Genomic DNA, 12,990 nt, shown 5'->3' with positions numbered 1-12,990 from the left:
GCATAATCAAGACAAATCAAAGAGCTCATCACCTCAGAGGAGATTATATGCTTTATTTTTGCATTATAAAAGTTGATTTGATTTAGCTTTGTCAGACTAACAATTGAATCGCAAAAATGAAAGATATTCTGAATGTCATCTCTACTGCATATTAACAGAGTTCTCGGCCATGTCCAAGCTAAAAGCCCAAATCCAATTTGAATTGGATTCACAATCAACGTTAGACCATGAAGAAGCAGAACTATGGAAATTGATTAACCAAGTCCCTAGCAAACTGACAATAGTGTCTAGATATAAAATAAAATAACACAACTTAAAAATCCATGGCCAATAAAATCCAGCCGACACCAATTATTGAGCAAATCCCTAAGAACAAAACCAAAGTGCCACATGAACTTTATTTGAAGGATCAAATTGTTGAATTTATGCGACAGATATTAAATTCAAGAGACAAGGTTGTCATTTAGAGACAACGAGGCCAGCCGATCAGTTGCACTATTTGCTTGCTGCTGTTGCGGACCAACATTCCTCAGAACGTCCAAGGCCTCCGCAACCTTTGCTTTCAAAGCTTCTGGTGACTCTAGTAAATGTAAAACCTCAGTCTGATCCATCTCTAGAAGCATGCCCGTCACCTTTGCTGCATTATCATGCTCCAGCTGGTCTACAAGTGGGTATAGGTTTTCTCCCAACAACTGCATCCACAAAACAGTCAAAAGAAACATTAATGTGGGACAAAAAATTTGTAGCTATGATATTTGACACAGCTAGTTGACTATGAATAAAAGGTAATCTTATCTTACTGTCCTCTGTTGTTCAGGTGTTGCATTGGCGAGAGCAGAAGCAAGAGCCCCAGTAGCCATGGGCTGTGAAAATGCAGCATCTCTGAATGGAATTCCACCCATGTCATAAGGAACAGGAAGCATGCCTCCAGGAACACCAGGGATTGGAACATCAGGCATGTTGCGACCTGGGGGATAACGGTAGACATGGCCCTTAGGAAGCATCTGCAATTAGCATCAAGACAAATATATCTTGGTAAGAAATCTAATACAGGTGAAAAAGCAAAGATATGTTGAAATGTAGTAGTAAAAAAGAAAAACCATCAACAACATCAAGATGCTAGCAGTCAACCCGTGCCTGCAAGAAGGGAAGTGGTTGCTGTGGTTGTTGCATCAGGCCAGCTCCAGATCGTCTGCCTCCTGGGCGCTGATTCTGCTGTCCTGGCTGAACCATTGGCATGAAAAAGTTTGGCCTCATGCCAGGAACTAGTTGCTGCTGATACCCAAATCCAGGCTGTTATAAATTACAGAAAACTTATCAACTTATAGCATCCAAAACCTAACCACAAACACAATCATATTTTTTCAGTTGGACATACTCAAAGGCAATATGGAAACAGATATTGCAACTATGTAATCTGTGCAGGTAGATGGATGACTGGGAGAGTGAGATCCAGTGGATCAGTGAAGAAGCTGAAAGGAAAGGCCATGGGGAATTTACATACATATGATCTGCGTAAAGAGGAGCAGGATACTCTACAACTCAGAAGGATGCACAGAGTAATGAGGCAGATTAAAGATGTAGTAAGGTTGAGACTAATAGGTGTAAAGAATATAGCTCTAGACCATGTAAATCAAATACTGTGGACAGATGGGAATTGAGTAGAGATCTATTTGTACAGTAATTGGACACTGTTGTGAATGCTTGTAGCAGTTTTTACTGCTTCTTGGATAATAAATACATTACTTATCAAAAAAAAAAAAACCACAAAGGACAACACGAATGGACATTGCATGTTCTCAAGTAACAAAAAGTAGTCACACTTCGCCATAATGAAAGGACAGCAGAAGTTAAGAATTAGTGTCAGCAAAATCAGAGATGAAATATAAATTGTCAGCCAAAATTGCCTAAGAAAAAGGTCAAAACCAAAACTCTGCTCTTGGGAATTTAAGCTTCAAAGCTCTCACATTGAAGAGTTACAATCCTTTAACTAGCGAATAAATATTATATCAAATGTACACCAAAGAATTTACTAATAATAGTTTCCAAGGTTATAACTTATGATCATCCTTGAGAAAAATAAGAATAAACAATTGAAGTGCCTCCTAATATATAAAATACATTCAAACAAACTTCATCATATAAAGAAGCTGAGATGCACCAAAAAACAGAAAAATCAACTAGAGTTAAGAAAATAATCAACGCATGATCAAGTCGTATTACTTGGGGAGGAATTATAGCAGGAGGGCCTTGACCAAAGAATAGTTGCTGTCCAAGACCTGGAGCACCAGGAGGATACAAGGGCATCCGAGGGCCAACAGCAGGTCCCATTGCACCAGGACGCATTTGAGAAAACTGTGCCTGTACATAAAACAACAAAACCATCCTTACTATAAACCATACATAGCTTATGCTGATTTTAACTCAACATCCATTAAAAAAACATAAAAACCTAGTCTTTTTTAACTAAGCACCACTAACAACAAAGAGAAATAAGCTCAATAAGCTCAATAGACGTGGACTAGTATTCTATATGCATATGTCCCTGTGACCCAATAGTACAAGAAAGAAGCTACTAATATGAATACCTGCAACCTAGCTCTCCTTTCTTCTTTCCTTTGAGCAAGTGCAACATAAAGTGGTTTCCTAACTACCATTTTACCATTCATCTCCATAAGCTACAACACAGAACAAAAGTCAAGAACAATAGGAAAAGAAAAAAGAAAAAACTAGTCAAAAACTTACTTCGGCAAATGAAAACAAAATATCTTACAGCTCTAGATGCTTCTTCAGCAGTTGAAAAGGCAATAAAGCCTGAGCCCCTACTTATACCATTAGGATCACACATAACCTGTTAAGCCCCAAAAGGAGTGGGAGAAGCAGAGAGGCAGAAGAAAAAAAAAGGAGTACACCACACATAAGTTTTATGCTGCAAACTGAAAAATGGAATTTACTAATATTGAACCATGTTACAAACCTTGCATGAAGTGATTGTACCAAATTCGGAGAACAGTTCCCTAAGCTTATCATCATTGATGCTATCATCTAGGTTTTTAACATATAAATTCAGTCCTTCAAATTTGTCTGCTGTTTCCTTTAAAGTCTGCTCATACCGCCCTTTCAGTTCCATCTCTCTTTCAGATTTCTTCTGAGCCTTCCCAACATACCATTCTTTATCATCAAACTTCTTTCCATTGAGAGAATCAACAGAACGAGCTGCATCATCAGGATTCTCAAAGTTGACAAATCCAAAACATTTTGACTTTCCTTCTGCATCTCTCATAATCACAGCACTAGTTATAGGTCCATAGTCACCAAATACATTCTTTAAATCCTCATCAGTTGTTGATTCTGACAGATTCTTTACATAGACATTGTTAAACTTTACCTTGTCTACAGCTGACTCTCTTTCCTGTTTACGAAGGAAAGGTCCAACAAAAACTTGTTTGTCATTAAGTAGCATACCATTCAGCTTATCAATTGCATTTTTGGCAGACTCTTCATTATCAAATTGCACAAACCCATATCCTTTAGATTGGCCAGAATGATCAGTAGCTATCTTGCAAGATAGAATATTTCCAAACGTAGAAAATGTGTCATGTAAAGCTTTGTTGTCAATTGTCTTGTCCAAATTCTTTCAAGAAAACAGATAACGAATCAGAATCAGCCAGGAGACGAAAAACAATTAATATATGATATAAAAGGGTTCAAGAAAACATCACCAGAGACATTGAAGAACACAAGTACCTTGATAAATATATTCCCTGCCCCACTTTTACGGACAGTGGGATCCCTGTTAGAATACATTATCCTAATTGGTTTGCCATTGAGAGGAGTAAAATTCAGTACATCCAATGCCCGTGCAGCTGTTACGAACAATTATACACAGAAAGATATCAGCAAACATGGATGCTCTGGTGGTCAATTAAAAAATACAAATTTTCATTAGGTTGTTCATGCATTCATGCAGGTTGCACTAACCAAATGCAAGTGAAAAGGACTTCAAGGAGAAAAACTTGATTGTTCAACATACAGGATTGGCAGTAAGCAAAGATAAGCGATGAAGCCACATGAAATTAGGCAGAAACAACTTGAGAACCAACACATATTTCAATTCCCCTCCCACAACCCCCTATCTCCACCACAATCATAAAAGACATAAGAATATTGATCTGCTATCATCCAGCTAATCATTAGATACTAAGAAAACACACGTACATTGATATAGTACCACGCATAGAATAAATTTTAATGATGTCATAATTAAAAAAGCATATAAATATGAAATATACAAACGAGCCTAAATAAACCAAATACTCAGGAAGTGAAAATAAAGAGAAAGACAAAGGTAACCTTCATGGCTGTTGCTGTAATTAACATAACCATAACCAAGAGAGCGACGGGTAGTCAAGTCTTTGCAAACCCTAACCGAAACCACTGCTCCCACTTGGCTAAAGAAATCATAAAGCTGAGATTCCGTCACAGCCAGATCAAGATCCCCAACATACAACGACGTAGTCACACTCACACCATTACTCGCCACCCCATTCACAACCTGCTGCTGCTGTGGCGGCAGCGACGACGACGTCACCGCCACCGGAGCCGCCTGAGTTTGCATTTGAACCTGCGCCATGACCTCCATCCCTTCTTTTTTTTCCTCTTTTTTCTTAAAAAAAGGTTACTGATGATGATAAAACAATAACACAAAACAACTGAATAAATCTTTTTTTGAAATTTTTTTGGGATAAAAATATATCGGAGAAAGAAGAGAAAATAACGGGTTTTTTTAGTTTTTGGGCAGCACGGGCGGCACCGCACCGCGTTCATAAGAGAAGGGAAGATTATATAGTAGGGAAAGTTGGTGGGGCCGACAACTGTCTAACCCTAATTTTTATTCTTTTGATTGATGCGATTCTTACCGTTGATTTGTTTCCTTTGTTGGTTCCCAATCTGATTTAGTTCCTACGTTAGGCGCTTTGACGTCTATTTTCCCTTATAGGGTAAACGGGAGGAGATTCTTCGGTGTATAAATTAAAATTAATTTTGTTATCAGTCTTTTTCAATAATAAAAATTTCCAACTATGCAATATAAATATTTCTTTTGGCCAGAAATAAATACCAAATTATTTTCAGATTTTTTGAATAGATAGATATTATTGTGCAAGATTTTAATCAAATTATTATTTTTGTTTTATACCAAAAAGGAGAATTTACTAAATTATGTTGTTTATTATTTTATTGAATTAAAGTTAGCCTTTGCATGTAAATTGGTATTCCATGGTAGGTGCATGTGTGACGATCCATGCATAAATCTAAGTCTATGAGTTTGAGGTTCGATTCATAACACACATATCTTATATTATTTTATTCAAAACTTTGATTTAAATTAAAATTTTTTTTTAAGAAACAAGATAAGGATAAATATTTTAAAATATTTTTATATTTTTTTTAAAAAAATTATTTTTATATAAAATTTTCTAATTTAATTATTATTTAATTATTTAAATAATATAATTTCGTTGATTGAGTTGTAAAGATCATATTATTTTTTAAATTTAAATTTGATTTTCGTTATCAGTAATTTCTTTTCATAAATATAAATTCAATGTCAATTTTTGTTAAATGTTATGATTTTAAAATGTGATAGCTTCCTCTTATTTAAATTTGTATGTATAATAAAATTTAAACAGTGTAGCTTTGAAAATTACTGATTTTACATTATTTATTAAGTTCGTTTTTTATACATTAATAATAAAATTTTTTAATTTTACAAATTGAATTAAAAAATTTTCATATATTTTATTTTTTAATTTTTTATTATATTCTAAAAGATAAATTTTTTTACTGTTAATAATTAATAAATTTGATTTTTTTTCTTATTTATTTAGGCAGAAATTGGAACATTTATTCCGCAAAAAGTTTAACCGTTCCCGAGTCGTAATCAACAGCCGTTTCGAAGTTTAGGCCCAAAATCGCAAAGTCCAAATCAGCGTTAAGTCGGTTGGCTACGCTAATCACTATATCTCCACCTCCAAACAAATCTATAACTCCGCTTTCCGGCCCTCTTCGAACTCTCCGACATTCCCTTTCTCTTTTCCCTTCATCATCTTCACCAAAAAATCCAAACACTGATACCAAGGGGCCACCGCCACGCAAGGAAAAACAGCCCGATAAAAGGATGGACTCAGTTCTCCATACGGAATCCTTCTCCTTCACGCGTCTACGCGCCACTTCCACCTCCACTGCTTCCATTCACCATATGCCTTGCCAGCTCATCTTTAGCCCCGTACACCGCCTCCTCTTTCCCTTATCCACCATATCCGCTGGTGCTGGTTTTCGCAGGTCATCCGCTTCCGTTGTCGCCTCTAGCGGCACTCTCACCGCCAATTCCGTTTCCGTTTGTTACCTTATCCATTCGCTTTAAAAATTTCTAGCTTTTCTTTACTCTGTTTAGAAATCTTTAGTTAATTTAACTTCTAAGAATTAGCAAGCAATTTGTTATTATTTGTTATTTTTTACATATTTCTTGTCAATGCTTGGATGCCTATTATTGTCAACTTAGCTGAAATTAATACTAATTTGCGAACTGCTTTAGAAGTAAAACATTTTATTTTTGTCAACTTAGGTTTCAATATCTCTACTGTCCTTGATTTTCTGTAGTAAGCTGTAAGTTTTCAGGTGGATTAAACGATGCAAAGACAGTAATTAAGCCCTACAAGTATTGCTTTGATTTGTTTCATTTGAATTGGGATCTTGATTGTAATGCGTTTTGCTTATTATATATTTGTGTGCTTGTGTGTGCGGTCTGAAATAGTGTAGTGCTAAATCAAATGCTTCAGGTAAATACAATTAGATTGAATTTTTTTTTATTCTCTGTCTGTATAATGATTACCCAAAGGTTTTAAGCATAAAATACTTGATTCACAAGGAAAAAAGCTTTAGCATTGGCAACATGGGATGATGGCTTATATGGTTTTCTAACTTTATTCTTGTTCTCTATATGAACATTTCTTGTTGATTTTGTGTGCATGTAGCAAAGAGGTGGAGTATATACAGTTGGCGATTTTATGACGAGAAAAGAGGACTTGCATGTGGTAAAGCCAACAACAACTGTTGATGAAGGTATTTGTTATGCTTCGTTTATATCTTACAATTTGTTGTATTTTTTAAAATTTTTTATAAAGCTCTAATGCGTTGATCTTCTGTCAACACCAATAGCACTGGAAACTCTTGTTGAACACAGAATCACTGGTTGTCCTGTGATTGATGATGATTGGAAATTGGTATGTTATCTTTCCCTTTTAACTATTAATTAGTTTTTCTTTTGCTAATTTCTAATTCCAAACGCCTAAACTCTTTAAACTATCATGATATCTTGACATTCCCAGATAAGTGGAATTCTAGCATTTGCATTGTCCTACTAGGCCCACGGCCCAAAAGTGAGTGTTCGGTTGGATCTTTGATGTTGTCAATGAAGGGTATAATGCTACTCTTCAAGACTTGGAATTATAGTGTCATTATTCATTAGGTTTAAGCAAATATCTACTGTGGCCTATAGAGACTGTAGGTATACACATATATGTTCCTCCCTTTCTTCATCCTTAATAACTAAAGGTGAGCATATGATGACTTTCTGAGCCTGTTGGCATAATCAAATCTGCTTTATAGATCAACTCATTATTGTTTCTTTATTCCCATGTGATAATGTCTGGAGTGTCAACATTTAGATGCCTTGTTTTTTTCCAAAGTTTGCTATCATGCTTTCATTTGCAGTCAATTTTGGTTGTTTATTTGTTTTGTAAATCTGCCTTATCTTTTTGACCTAGTAGATGTTAACTATTACTTTTGGAATAATTGGGACACGTTCTTTGCTGCTGCAGGTTGGACTTGTTTCTGATTATGACTTGCTAGCCTTGGACTCTATATCTGGTAAATTAAAGTTATCTAACGGATGCACTGTGTTATTCATCTTTCTTTTAGTTGTTATTTCCTTATTATGTACAATTTGTACACTCAATATAATTCTATTAGAAGTAGACATACAAATTGTTTATCTTAGTTTGAGCAAAAACTACAGTTTATGTTGAGCATTGAACTTTTTATTGCTTCCCCTGTGGTTTTTAGGATTTTTTTATAGCATAGTGTGGATCAGTTTGTATTAAGATGAGATGCAAGTTTTTCTATGGCAGTTCTGCACAAGAATGTGGTCACTTCTATATTCTTGCTAGCTAATAGAAATTAGAGTAAGCATTGATTGTTATGAAACCAATTTCTTTAATATGATTAAGTAGAACTTTGTGCTTTTTTGAAATGTGTCTTGAATCTGGGATATGTTCATGTAATGATAGTCATTTCTTACATTACATCATTTTATTTGTTCTTACAACCAGGGCGGCGGACTGAGAACGACTTGTTTCCTGAAGTTGATAGCACTTGGAAAGTAAGCGAAAACTGTCACTCTTCTGAAATAGATGCATTTTTTTAGCAAAAGTCAATGTCTTTCTACATAGTTTTATATTGTTCATTTTCAAAACGTTTTTCTTCCATTGCATCATTATAAACAGAGGTAAGTTTTAGCATATTGAATCTTGGTAAATAGAAATGAAGTTGTGGCAATTGCTTCCATTAGATTTAAAAATAGGAGATAACATCTATTTTAAGGTTTGAACTGTATATTGCCATAATAAGATCTATTCTTATTGTCTAAATCACTGTGAGAGTTGAGCTCTGTTGCAATTCCTGTTCCTGGAGGATGTGTCAAAACTATATTGTCAGCCAAGCTATGTTGGCCAAGGTTCATCTTCCTGGCTTCCTGAATTTTAATCAAACAATTTTCCTGCCCTGCATTGGTTGATTTATATGGCAGAAAGCTAAACCACCTTGGGCATCTTTGTATTGACTGGTTCATGTTTCTTTTCCTTTTGTAGCAATGGTTCTATAAGTTCTCTTTCTCCTTCAGATCATCATCAAATTTTCCTTTTAACATTCACTTGCTACGTAGGCATTTCTAAATCTGCTTATTTTATTTATTTATTTATTTTCGAATAGATCTTTTCCATTTTGACAATATTTGCGGATACAAACCAGATTGTAAACTTTGAGGGTCGCACAACTTGGTTTTCTATTTCAGTTTAATCCAACTGTCTCCAGAAGAACTCATTTGTACTCATGGTTTAATTTTACATGTCCAACTGAGTGGTCCTTAATTTTGCAGACTTTCAACGAGTTACAGAAGTTACTCAGTAAAACCAATGGCCAGGTAGTTGGCGATTTAATGACACCAGCTCCGGTAGTTGTACGTGAAACAACTAACCTTGAGGATGCTGCTAGGTGTGTGGACTTATTTTGCCTTTGCTTTGGCATATTTTGATTAACTACTTCCCTAAAATATGCTTCTGTTTTTGTTTTCATTTTTTGGCATAAGAGGAAAGCATTTAGATTAAAATCTAAAATCTTTATCTAAACTCATATCATCCTGCCACTTCAACCAAGCCGAATAAATGGTCATCAGATACATTGTAAAAGAGTTGAAGGACATTATCAGATTTCTAATTGGTTTATAAACTTTTCAGATTATTGCTGGAGACAAAATATCGTCGACTTCCTGTTGTTGATGCTGAGGATAAGCTGGTAAGTGAAAAAACATGAAAAATTTCCCTCTGATTTAAACAACTTTTGTTTATGTTTTCTTCTGGTGTTTGCTAAGCTCTATCCCATTTCCAAAGGTCGGTATTATCACAAGAGGGAATGTCGTAAGAGCTGCCCTTCAAATAAAGCGTGAAACCGAAGGAAAAGCATAACTGGAGAACATCATTCTCAAGGAATTTGAAGCTTTCAATGCAGGAATGAAAATTTTTTTGGTAGCCTTTCTTCATTTATCAAAGGAAAGATGGAAGAAATGAGATTACGTGCATAATATGTTCACTTTCATCCTGTGTTTATATAATTTACATTAATAATATTTTAATTATAAAACTATTTACCATGATTAACACATTGGGAGCGCAGAATTTCATGTCAATGCCTTTAATCCGCCACAAATGCATGAACTTTTATTCTAGTATCTGTTTTTTCGAACGCAGCTTGTATATTTGGACATGAAATAATGTTGTTCAGACACCCAGTGGTTGATTGTTGAACCAAAATTAACAGCTGATGCTTTTTGTTCTCTGTTTCATGTGCTGGTTGAAACTAACCGGCCAACAACAGTTATTTCTTATTTTGGTTTCCCACGAATTTAAAAATGAGAAAAGAAAAAAATTTACTAGTGATGCAAAATTTTTTTTATAAGAGATTTAGTTGGTAAGGATTTAATACTTTGTTGTGCATTATTGAATTGATAAAGATTTAATAATTTGGATGTATCTTTGCTAATAATTTATTTTCAATCAAATTTTCATGGAAAACCTCTTAAACGTTTATGTAACTTCCGCGTTTGATGGACGGCAAATAGGTTAAAATTGCAATAGCATCCACCCAAAAAGGCCAAGGGACATTAAATATTCCGAATTTACTGTTAGGTAAACAATATTCTTCCGTTGATCGTGGGGATTTTCCCACGAAGAGCATTGTCCTTTCCTCCATTAAAAAAGAAAGGCCAGAAAGATAGGGGCATGCAGGTTGTTAACTAAACACGAAGAAGAAAACAAGTCCAAAAAGAAAACCTTTCACCCGATCGGCTATTTTAAGCTGTTAAATATATATTTGGGCGAGCGGCGATTTGACAGCATGTTTTCAGACAAAGTTTCCGAAATTTACAAACCCCACAATCAGTTTGGACCCAGCATCATCACCCACTTAAAGGACGGCAATCCCTACTCGGGTTTTTTTTTTTTTTTAATAAATCTCTTTCTCTTTGCTTCTGGTGACCCACATCCACAAGGGAGCACCAGAAAATACCTAACTCAAAAATCTTATCACTGACTTCAGTAGTTATAACTTTAGTGGTTAGCGTGGCCAATTTGCAACAACTGCTGAGATGTGTAGGCCACTGCCTGTTCCCTCTTCCCCACTCTCTTCTCTTTTTCTGATTGAGATCTTTATTTTTTTTTAGTTTAAAAGTAAAAATTATCTCGACAAAGCAAATCATCTACTCATAAAAAAATATATAATTTTTTTTTATTTTTAGAAAATTTTTAGACTTATAAATGCTTCTGGTTGAGAACTTTAAAAGCAAAATCCCCCCTCTTCTCTCTCCTAACACTAAAGGCTTCTGCAAAAATTGAAAAATATTTTTTAATTACAATTACAAATTATGATCATAATTAAATATTTAGGTTTATATCAAACTAACAAATTAAAATGTAATTAAATAAATTTAACGTAAAATTAAATCAGTTCAAAAAAAAAAAACAAGTAGTTAAAAGATAGAAAGTTACCCATTTTTTACACTGGCCAAAATTTTTCACCATCAAATCCCAAATATCAAAAGAAAAAAAAAAAGAGTGCCTAAATAGAGAAACCAAAAGTTTTTTCATTATACTAATAATTAATACAAAGGCTTCATCATTTCTTCAGCCATCACTGAGACTTACCTCCGCCACTGTGGCGCACGTTAGCTACTGACCCCATGGTGCATGTTAGCAACCAGCCCCCTCCCCCCCTTCTTTCTCAGCACAGCGGCCGTAAGAGACGGACCAAATTTACAACTTTGTAATCATAATAATTGGAGGGTCATGATTAAATCAACTTTTTTTTTCCTTTTTACTTGCTTGCCCAATCACCATCCGAATCCTCCGGGTCGGGCATCTTGTTCAAGTCGACCCGCTGTAGAAACCCGTCACTTGACTTCAACTCATCGCCATAACTACGATTGTAATTCTGATTAAGATTATAACTATGACCATGATGATTATGGTGGTTGTTGTGATGATGACCTGCCTCAAGAGCATCAACTCTAGCACCAACTTCAATAGCTTTTTTCCTTATAAAAGCCGCCGACAATTCTCCACCGAGTGAGGCGCCGCCAACTTTCTCTCCCGCCAAAAGGTCAGGAAAATTCAACCTAGCAGACGGCCCACGTAGGTAAAAAACCGCCGTATCATAAGCTCTGGCCGCCGCAACGGGGGTGGAATAAGACCCTAACCAAATCCTCGACCGTTTATTCGGTTCCCTTATCTCAGCCACCCATTTCCCCCACTTTCTCATCCTTATCCCTTTGTACGGCCTTTCCGTAGACTTCCTCGAACTCTCCCTTGAAGCAACAACTCCTGTTCCATTTTCCATGGTTTCCAATCGAATTTCTTCGAGAAATTCTACGTTTCTTAGCTTCGGACGTGTTCTGTCTTTGGTTATGGAAGAGTTGGGTCTTTATTAGGACATGAGAAGAACTAGGAAAGGGGAGAGTTGAGTTTTTGAGATGGCATGGTGGTTTGTTTGTGTCATGTGTTTTAAGGTTACACGTTGAAATGTTTTTCAGAGACGCACCCAAAGTATATGAGAGAACTGAGAAACAAAGAGAGATAGAAGAAACCGAAGAAGAAAAAAAAGGAAAAAAAATCCAAATTCACCGACACAAATCTGTGTGAAGTAAGGGATATGTTTTTTTTTTTTTTTAATTTAAATGTTATAATTGGGAAAAATACAGGGCTTAGATGTAGATGCCTTAATCTTGGCATCTTGGGGTTGTTTGGCATTGTTTTGGAAATAAATAAATAATTTTAATGATTTTCATAATGGGCTTTTTTTTTATTGGAGAAGAAGATGTAATTATATGAATAAATATTTAACTTGTTTTTATTTTTAAAAAATCTAAAAATAACATAAAAATTTTGAAATTTGTCTTAATTATATATAGGATAAATTAAATATTTTCAAAGGAATAAGAATATGAAAAAGTTGAGACTTCAATTTAAAATTCTTTTTAAAATAATTATATAAATATATCAATGTTTATTTAAATGATTTTATTAATTATTTAATTCAATTAATTTATGATAATGAAATCTTAATTTAGTGACAAGGACAATGTCTTAAAATTCTGAGTTCTTA

The 12,990-nt window shown here is 34.9% G+C and overlaps 2 protein-coding genes and 1 pseudogene across 4 annotated transcripts; 1 reads left to right on the top strand and 2 right to left on the bottom strand.

Moving 5' to 3' along the window:
* Positions 1 to 232: 232 nt before the first annotated feature.
* Positions 233 to 4,816, bottom strand: LOC111317097 (polyadenylate-binding protein 2-like). Of its 2 annotated transcripts, none has more exons than XM_022919435.2 (9): positions 4,354 to 4,816; positions 3,748 to 3,866; positions 2,978 to 3,634; positions 2,774 to 2,851; positions 2,589 to 2,678; positions 2,224 to 2,361; positions 1,132 to 1,293; positions 801 to 1,004; positions 233 to 692 (listed from the first exon to the last, which is right to left on the bottom strand). In XM_022919435.2, the coding sequence occupies exons 1-9, from the start codon at positions 4,640 to 4,642 to the stop codon at positions 444 to 446; spliced, it is 1,986 nt and encodes a 661-aa protein (XP_022775170.2). In that variant the 5' UTR covers positions 4,643 to 4,816; the 3' UTR covers positions 233 to 443. The 2 variants fall into 2 exon arrangements, with proteins under 2 accessions (XP_022775170.2, XP_022775171.2); XM_022919436.2 differs by having other exon boundaries at positions 1,138 to 1,293.
* A 1,201-nt stretch (positions 4,817 to 6,017) lies between these two features.
* LOC111317095 (CBS domain-containing protein CBSX1, chloroplastic-like) lies at positions 6,018 to 9,994 on the top strand. The gene is made up of 8 exons (XM_022919434.2): positions 6,018 to 6,397; positions 7,035 to 7,122; positions 7,219 to 7,283; positions 7,881 to 7,929; positions 8,391 to 8,440; positions 9,215 to 9,330; positions 9,573 to 9,630; positions 9,726 to 9,994. Exons 1-8 carry the CDS (start codon positions 6,179 to 6,181, stop codon positions 9,798 to 9,800), a joined length of 720 nt encoding a protein of 239 aa, XP_022775169.2. The 5' UTR covers positions 6,018 to 6,178; the 3' UTR covers positions 9,801 to 9,994.
* A 1,459-nt stretch (positions 9,995 to 11,453) lies between these two features.
* Positions 11,454 to 12,457, bottom strand: LOC111317093 (ethylene-responsive transcription factor ERF011 pseudogene; annotated as a pseudogene). Its single transcript, XR_016333092.1, has one exon. The product of XR_016333092.1 is annotated as an ethylene-responsive transcription factor ERF011 pseudogene (transcript).
* Between the last annotated feature and the right edge of the window lie 533 nt (positions 12,458 to 12,990).

Source organism: Durio zibethinus, chromosome 24 (genome assembly GCF_047325235.1).
Source record: "Durio zibethinus cultivar Kanyao isolate XHJ-2024 chromosome 24, ASM4732523v1, whole genome shotgun sequence".
Taxonomy (NCBI): domain Eukaryota; kingdom Viridiplantae; phylum Streptophyta; class Magnoliopsida; order Malvales; family Malvaceae; genus Durio; species Durio zibethinus.
The sequence above is the reverse complement of the archived record's forward strand: the minus strand, read 5'-3'. Positions and strand labels throughout refer to the sequence as shown.